This window comes from Eufriesea mexicana, unplaced genomic scaffold, assembly GCF_001483705.2.
Source record: "Eufriesea mexicana isolate 0111107269 unplaced genomic scaffold, ASM148370v2 scaffold1992, whole genome shotgun sequence".
Lineage (NCBI taxonomy): Eukaryota > Metazoa > Arthropoda > Insecta > Hymenoptera > Apidae > Eufriesea > Eufriesea mexicana.
The window spans coordinates 192,028-201,193 of NW_016910066.1; the positions used below are offsets into that span (position 1 = coordinate 192,028).

Below are 9,166 nucleotides of genomic sequence, written 5' to 3' on the forward strand. Positions count from 1 at the left end.
GCTCTTCTTGTTCAGTTCAAGTAAATGTAGTGTTAATTTCCGATACTACTTGATGCTTTTCCGTATCCTTGTAACATATGACACCATCTAAGCTTGAAGTCATAATTGGTGCATGTTTTGTTGATAATATTCTATCGTGAACATCTCTCCATTTTAGCATCACTATCATTTCACCTCTCTTCAATGGCCACGACATCACAAAACTTGGCATAAATTTTTTGTTGTCCGTACAATTTTAATGGCATGTGCCTTAAAATGTTAAAATTTACTAATTCATAGCTCGTGTAAAAGTTGTCGACAAAGTTCGTCCTTCATTTAATAATTTATTTGCAAGTTCAATGCAGACGTCTTCGGCTATGCCAACTTGCCTTCTTCCGCTGGTATCTTGTCCAGAATATATGTCCGCAGACCATGTGTACCCTTCAGTGGAGCACAATTTTGATACCATACTTATGCGATTTCGTTGGTATGCATTGCCTGAATATTAGTCGTCCCTTCCAAGGAATTGTCTCATCAACTACAATATCTTGGCTTGGTAAAAAAACTTTTTCGTAATTGTCTGTCAATATGTTTATGAATGGTAAAACTTTTCCAAGTCTGCTACTCTGTCCTATCGTTTCGTTATTTGCAAAATGCAAGTTTGCTAATAGTAATTCAAAACGATTACGGAGTATCCTGCTGCACGGAAATGAAAGATTGTAAATAGGGTCCGTTGATCAACATCTAACAAGCGGTGTCTATACTAAACCCATCCAAATCGTCCGATAACGTTCTGGCGCACCGACAGTCGGACTTGGGCTCCACAAGAAACTCAACCGAATCGCGCTGGGCGACGAACGTGTTAAGATTAAATTTATACTCGCATCGTGTTCTGCTTGTCATGAGTAGCAAATGTCTAAAAGAAATCATAAAACATCAAAACTTCATCATTCTTTAGGAAAATGAGTTTAAAGTTTAAAGTCCAATGATATGAAATCTCAGTTTATAATATGTTTATATGCTCGTGACTAAAATTAGGGGATCAAAAAATTTTAATTGAACGATTGTCAATCTTTGAACTGCTACAATTTCGTGATGAAACATCGTACGACAATAAACTTAGGCCCACTTTAAAGCTTGAAGTTTTTACTTTAACATATGTACATGTGTGAACATACGGTTCCCAAAAATTCCATTATATCAAAAAATGGAGTATAAAACCGAGGGTCGCCGTTCTCTTAGAAACTTTGAGAAATTCAAACAACTCTACGGATCTTGGATATAGAAAAAAGTTTCTTCTTTACGGAGATCTCTTAAAAGTTGACCTGTGATTTTTCCTTGCCGTTTTATCCCAGTTTGAATAGAAACTACATCGCCGGCATGCAAGGAGGTTTGCACAGTTGGACTTCTATCTCGTTTTTAAGTGCTCTTTTGTGTATTTCGTATATATTTGATTGGGTCAAAAATGCATTAGTGTGTTTAAAATAGTGTTATGGTAATTATATAGAAACAGGCAGACACCACTGATTTTGATAATTTTTACATATTGTTACAGATTTTACATCTTGAAACTCCTCTTCTACGAAACCGATCGTTGGATTGTGTAGAATAATTCTAATTAAACGTCGTTGTATTTAATTAACCCAATTTGCTCTCTGTCAAAATACAACTAACTGAACATCGGAGAATGGCATCCCCTTTTTATAGCAATGAACCGCGATTGTTTTTTCACCCGGATATCGTAGTAAGTGCTGGATCAGTATTTCAGGAAGTTGTAATTTCCACCCGAATATACTAGAAGGTGTTGGATCACTATTCTGGAAGTTGCAGTTTTCACTCTTATTGCTAGGCTAAGTACAAGGAGAACATGGGAAATTCATAATAATATGTTGTAAAATTTGACGTTTTGGACAACTTTTTCCTATACATATAACCGCCGCTTGGGCATAGTTTTCAAAATATTTGCAAAATTTCTTTGGTACTATTACAGTTTTGGTCACTTTAAATTCTTCCTTTTGCGAATCAAATTCATTCTTTTGTAGATCAAACTTACGAACTTTGTAGATCACATTTATTAAATGGTGAATTTGATCTGCGAAAGGATGATTTTGATTCGCAAAAGGGTGAATATAATATACAAAAACTGTACACTGAATTCTGTCTATACGTACGAAAACTGCTTGGACAATTTTATTGCACGATCATATTTATGGACATTGTTAGACTCGGAAAACTCTCATCTAACTTTTAACATAAGAATGAATTCCTTAACGATTTTAGTTTTCTGTGTAATATCCCAGTTTAACTAAAGTGTGTGTTTTTTGAAAACTGATGGTGATAGAGCAATTTCGTTTACTGATTTGTATTCAGAAAGCCAAACTCTACAAGAATTACACAATTAATATTATAGATTAGAGAAAAAATTAAAATTTGTTGGACAGTGTAATTTGTCAATAGGGAGATATCAATGGTTCGTGTAATTTGATCTGCCATTAGCAAATAAAAAATGCAGGGCCTATATTGTGGGCTATGTTGTTCGCTTCATGGATAGACACGTAAGGAAAAAGTTCTTGGGCATAACGCTTTACACAACATATTTCAAGATTATCAAAATCGGTTCGTAGTAGTTCGATAATTTTATTTTTAATTTTAACTTTGATTATATTACGCGACTTACTGATGAACAATCAGGTGATTAAATAAATTTTTAGCGTTATTATATAGTGTATTTAGTATTATTATATTTTCGTTTAAGGGATTAAAAATTATCCAGATGAAAGTTAATGCATAATGTATATCAAGCAGCATACATCATGTTGGTATTCATTGGTCTTGTGGTAACCCTTAAAAGCCTTGTGTAGGTCATGTTTAAATTATTAAGTAAGACTATATACTTTTATTACATATTCTTGTAACTGATGTTAAAACATTTTCAAAATATTGTGTTATTGGTATATACCATAACAAGATTGTTCAGTCAAACTCTGTGCATCATAGTGTTCTAAAAAGAATCAATTTTTGTGTGTAAAATACATATGTAAGTAGCATTTAGAAAATATTTTGACATCATCTAGGGGAATGTATTATAAAAGTTATCACATTTGAGAATTTAAACTTAATTTTCACAGGGCTTTTCAAAAGTACATCAATAGTAATGTTAGATATTACTTACATTAATTGTGTATGAATTGTTGATTACAGTTAATTACATATCTTTATTTATTTCTACTATTATGTTTGGTTTTGTATTACAATATCTAATAAATTTTTAAGTTGCATCCCAGCTATTATCCTGTTAAATTGTGTTTGAGGGTTAACACATTGTTGTATTAGATGTTGTATATCTGGATGTTTTTTTAATATATTTGTAGGTATATCATGTAGAAACCCACCAGGGAATATATTATTATTTAAGTTTAATGCTAATAATACCTGTAAATGTAAAATATTTTATGTAAAATTATAAAATTTGTTTATCAAGAATGATATTCAGGTATATTATTTTGTAATAAATTAGTAATATCCTTTTTAATAATAAAACTCAACCTTGCATATTGCATAGAAATTATGATCGCTGATTTTATGATTACATATGTCAGCATAGGAAAATGCCAGGCATTCTGAACAACTAAAGTTTTCAGTATTTACTTGTAATTGATTCCATGTAGTTAATCTTTCTAGAGAATATAAAATTCTTAATTAATTAATACTTAGTAAGGTATAGATATTAATTTGCATTTTATTCTCTTTCGTAGTAAATATAATTTTTTAAATTAAAAAGTTTATTACCTGTATGTTGCGCATTTTTATCAACAACAATAACATTTTCTAAATCCACAAATTTTGCATTGTTATTTAAATCAACTGCTATATTATCAGCAGATATATCAGTTAAATAAAAACCAAAATTTTCATTTTTATAAGTGAACTTGTAAGCAGCATCTAAAAGACTCGAAGCTATTTTAGCTCTATGTAACCATGGTTCATTATAGTAAGTAGCTAATGGTAATCCAACATATTCCTCAACTATGATACGTCCACAAGCACCAAAATATTTTGGTACTGGCCAATCTTTATCTGCAGGTAATATCTATAAGTCAAGGATATTCTGTTTTATATATTTTAATCTTATTACGTAGCAGTTGTTTACAATGCAAAATTTTATTTTAATACTTGATTGAGAGTGACAGTTAGATCAAAAGATTTATACTTATATTTTATCACCTATAAAAATGATATAAATAATAAAAAAAATGTAAAGTACAATACTTCTATCTGTATAAAAAGTAAGTTATAATATGATATGTATGTATGTATATATACCTGGAGAAGCAGAGGTTCGGGATTAAGAAGTGTTAATACCCAAATATTAATATCAAGTATTTTTCTATTAACATCTTTCATATTATAATATACATCTTTTAAAAGATCATTTAGATGTTGAATAGTAGGACAAAGCTTTAACCGATTAAAGTTATTGTTCATAAAATCTGAACTGACTTCTTCTTCGATAAGTTTATGAAAGTTGATCTTTATTGTCTTTTCTTCTACTTCCTTTACATTTATTGTGCAAATATGAGAAAAATTTGTATCTTTGCAAAGCATTTTATCAAATTCATCTAATTCAAAATTTTGTGCCAATTTCTTCAGAACAACACTACTTTTGTTGAAAGATCCGAAAAATACATTTTTTACACCGTAAAAATAGGCAAATAAGGTATAAAAATCATGAAGTATAATATCTACTTCATGAATGTAATTGCATGCAGAGACACCAAAACATACTGGACATTTATGTAGTTCTGTTAAACGATTCATGTCTGGTCGAAATGTAATAATTACAAACCATTTTAATACTATTGAAATTGTTACGGGAGATAGAAAAATACATTTCCTAAATTTTAATATGTTATACATATACAATGTAACTGAAATGCAATTAATTATCAGAATATTTTATCTATATTAGGTTATATTCTACTTGATACATATGTACGAGTATACGCTGCAAGGTAAATTTTTGAGAAAACTGAAGTTTAATCTTTTTTTTATACTGTCCTTTGTCTTTTTCAGTTGGTTAAAAAATTTAACTATTATTTCGTAATAACTTATAAAATTTTTCAAATACGTTTTCTGCGGAAATATTTTACTATTGACGTTGGTAATTGATTAAATTCCCAACATATATAGAACATTTTGACCTAGTAAAGAAAGTGTGATAAGATATTTTAATGTAATAAATATTTGAATATTCATATTTATTTCACATTTTCAACTAATACAATTTAAGCATAAATAGCATCAATATTTATTAAATAGTTAAATACAAACAAATACAAATTATTATTATTGTTACATACCGCAATAGGTTAATGATTCCAAAAAGTAAGAGACAATTGACTACCATAATTTGTTTCAATTTCGGAATTGAGTTTCCTTTCCTTTTTATATTGAATTCTGACTTTCGGTCTTAATAAGTACTTTTGGCATCTAAATCATTGTTTTATTTATCAGCGTAAGTGCTGCGTCGAAAAATTTGTTAGTATCCTGGTTTATATTGATAATCCGGTATATAGCAAGATTGTCAAGTTTCATATGAAATCGCCAAATCTTGAAGTAAACAAATTGAATTGGCAAGTAATTGACAAAAGTATCGACAAAAATATTATAATCAAATAAGGTTTTAAAATCGTGATTAGAAGTATACGAAAAAATACGAGTGCCATAAGTTCAATTTTAATTCTTAATGTCGACTCTTAAATATTTCGTTTGTAACTATGCTATATCCTGACTTGGACTTTATTACAATAAATTGTTCTATCTACATTTTAAATGTATTCTTTTTAACTAATTATTTAACTTCATAAATGATATATAAAATATTTTAAGATAGAAATGCAGTTAGGATATAGGTTTTGCACTTTAAATTCACCTTTTTGCAAATCAAATTTATCCTTTTATAAATCAAATTCAGCATTTTGCAAATTAAATTTACCCTTCAGCAAATCAAGAATTTGTACATAAATATTTTATTTAAAAAAAACATGTAATATAAATTAGTCGGTAAGAAATAATAAATTTTATTACAAGGATATATACATGATGTATTAGGTATTTATTTAAAAGTAATTACCAATTCATTAAAATGTATTATATACATGTATTGGATATCTTAATTAATTTGATTTGCAAAAAGGTGAATTTAAAGTGTAAGACCTGTAAATGAATGTGGCTGTTCCCAGATTTCTACAAAGCATTCAGTACATTTTAACATTACGTGAAAGGTAAAAAGGTCTAGAATTTTGAAAATTTCAACGTATTTAAAACAATGAAAAAATGTGATATAGGAAATTTAACTTAGAAAGGCAGATTTGGCATAATGAAAGAATGATACATATGATTTAAGAGGTAAAAATATTTATAACAAATTGAACAGCAAATAATAGTAGTTGTTAAAGTAGTAATAATTAAAACCGTTAATTGAAATTATATAAATACAAACACAATTACACTTATAATTATACAAATACAATTATACATAACTACAAATTTAATTTAAATGTATTTGTTACATTGTAATCCCGTATACTTTATATTTACTATAATATACTTTAGAAATAATAAATTAATTTAAATAAAGAAAGATATGGATTACCATGAAATATTACTTCAGTTGACAACAGTTGATGGAACTAGAAATGGTATAATTTTTCATATATTAAATAAGTAACATGTAAACAAATTTCAACAAAATTTTAACAATTTTATACATTGCAGAAGAGATTAAAGACTTTGATGAACAGTTACAACAAGTTTTACAAAAAATACAATCAATTTTAACGAAAGATGATAAAAAGTTCATAATTGACAACATTGAAGAAGAAGATGAATTGCTTGATATTGGGTAATATAATTTTATAAGATACCTTTTACAAGTTATCTAAAATTTTATGGAAATATTTAAAAATATTTGTCATTAATTTCAGTACTATAAATATTTTTTATATTTTTAGATATCAATACATCTATACTATTGTACATGTTTTGCAAAATATAAAAATATGTAATTCTACAAACAACGAATCTCTATTTAGTGTTAAACAATTTCATACTTTAAAAGTTTGTATAAAACTGATAACCGCAATAGGAATTATACCTTGTCTTTTACCTGGTGTTGGAATTGATATAACTAAATTGTGTTCTAGAACTTTACTAATCTGTGGGAAAAATTTAACAGACTTACAAGTATGAATTATATTTAATACAATTAATAATAAAATAAAAACTAAAGAAATTTAGTTTAGTTCCTTCATTCTAGAAATATAGAAGATTACAATTCACAGTTAATTCTCTCATACAATTATATGATGAAATTATATTTCGTCCTGTTATAATTGCTCAGATAGGACCATTATTGGCTGCGCTTTTACAATTATCTTATGCTCCATTGATGAAACCATCTAAAAATACTACATTAATTCTAAAAGAAAATAGAAGCAATAAATTTATAATGACTGCAGATCTATATGATAAGTTAAAAAAAGATCAAGAACATTTCACATGTTTGCTTCATCAATTATTAAATAACTGTCCCTTGTCTACGAGTATGAAAGAATTGATGGTAATTCTTGGCAGTGAAGGTGCCCCAAAATGGCTTCAACGTGAAACTCGTAAATATTTAGTACAGCAACTTATGAAATCTAATGGAGTTGTTTCAATCATAGCTGCTGTTTGTGAAGATATCTTGGATCTTGGAGAACATTGGAATAAATTGGGTATTATTTCCAAGTTAATAGCTACATCACATGGGAATACTCCTGATAAGTATTATAAATCCATATGCCCGCAGGTAGTATAAATTACTCTTGAATCAGTAATCTACATTTATTTTTGTAAATAGTTAATAATTTTTAAATAAATTTTATTTATTTCAGTTATTAAATCTTCTAGCATCAACACAGATCAAATATTCAACGACAATAGGAAACTGCTGTATAACTGCACTTTATGAATACAATCCTACTGTTTGTCTTACTGACATTGTTGGTGTAATATGCAGTCCATTATTAGTGAAAAATAAAGAAGAGATGTCAAAAAGCGAGTATGAAGTAGAAAAATGTATTGAAACTTTGACAAAATGTTTCATAACTGTGGAAGCTAAATTTAAACAATTGCCTTGTCAACTTTTAATGAATATAGCTGTTCCTCTATTTTCATTGTATAATAATGTTAGACAAAGTGTTTGCATACTGAAAACTAAAATTAAACAACTTATATTGCTACTTTTATATGAAGAATCATCAAGAAATGATCTTTTTGCTGCATTTCTTGGGCATAATTTAACCAATAAATTTGGCTATCATTTGAAGTCAATATTTGGACCAACTGGTGGAATTGAAATTATAGGAATAGATAATGCTAATAAATATGAAGAATTTGCAGACAGCCTTTTTGATCTAACATTTAATACAGCAGTATTATCGACTAAATTATTCTCTTATCTATTACAATTTTTGTCACATCTTCTAAAATTAGATTATCAAAAAGAAGTTGGAAATTTGTTAGAAACTGAAGATGATATAGTAAAAATGCTCGAGAAACAGTTATTAGCTGTAAAACTTTTATCAAATTTAGCTAATATATGTGCCGTACAAGAAGCACAAATTGAAAATCCAAAATCAATAATTTGTTTTATAAAATCATTATTTAATCAATATTTGAGGAAAATACAGAATTTACCAGAAGAAGATGATTGTGAGATCTTGTACGTCAGCTTAATGTTAGTAAAAATGATTTTAAGTGATAGTACAAAACCTTTAGATTGGACAACATTTAGCGATTTCATAGAATTCTTAAAGCAATGTTGTTTTGTTTCAAACATGCCATCTCAGTTATTGTTATTGACACGAGAATTAATAGAATTGATTGAAACTCAAGATAAATCGAAACGAAAACATTATGAAGATTTATCAGTGGAATGTAAACCAGCAAAAAAATTTGAAGAAGCGCTTAAAGATCTTGCAGATCCATTACTACCTGTGCGTGCACATGGGCTTATAGTACTAACCAAACTAATTGAAAATAAGGATCCATGTGTTATTGCAAGAAAAATGTTTTTTTTACAAATATTTAAGGTAGGTAAAGAGAATCTCCTCATAATTTAAATTTCTAATAATCTTATATATAT

General features: G+C 28.0%; 2 protein-coding genes across 2 annotated transcripts in view; one reads left to right on the forward strand and one right to left on the reverse strand.

Annotated features, from left to right (window-relative positions):
* Window positions 1-600: 600 nt before the first annotated feature.
* Window positions 601-4,896, reverse strand: LOC108549402 (deleted in autism protein 1 homolog). Its single transcript, XM_017902762.1, has 5 exons — window positions 4,303-4,896; window positions 3,769-4,069; window positions 3,526-3,656; window positions 3,152-3,411; window positions 601-895 (listed from the first exon to the last, which is right to left on the reverse strand). Exons 1-4 carry the CDS (start codon window positions 4,894-4,896, stop codon window positions 3,211-3,213), a joined length of 1,227 nt encoding a protein of 408 aa, XP_017758251.1. The 3' UTR covers window positions 601-895; window positions 3,152-3,210.
* Window positions 4,897-6,625: 1,729 nt separating this feature from the next.
* Tango6 (transport and golgi organization 6) overlaps window positions 6,626-9,166 on the forward strand; it is a 5,470-nt gene continuing 2,929 nt past the window's right edge. Inside the window, exons 1-5 of the mRNA XM_017902766.1 lie at window positions 6,626-6,680; window positions 6,757-6,883; window positions 6,993-7,224; window positions 7,298-7,828; window positions 7,914-9,113. Of these exons, the coding sequence (XP_017758255.1) occupies window positions 6,626-6,680; window positions 6,757-6,883; window positions 6,993-7,224; window positions 7,298-7,828; window positions 7,914-9,113 (2,145 nt within the window). The remainder of the gene's footprint in view (window positions 6,681-6,756; window positions 6,884-6,992; window positions 7,225-7,297; window positions 7,829-7,913; window positions 9,114-9,166) is intronic.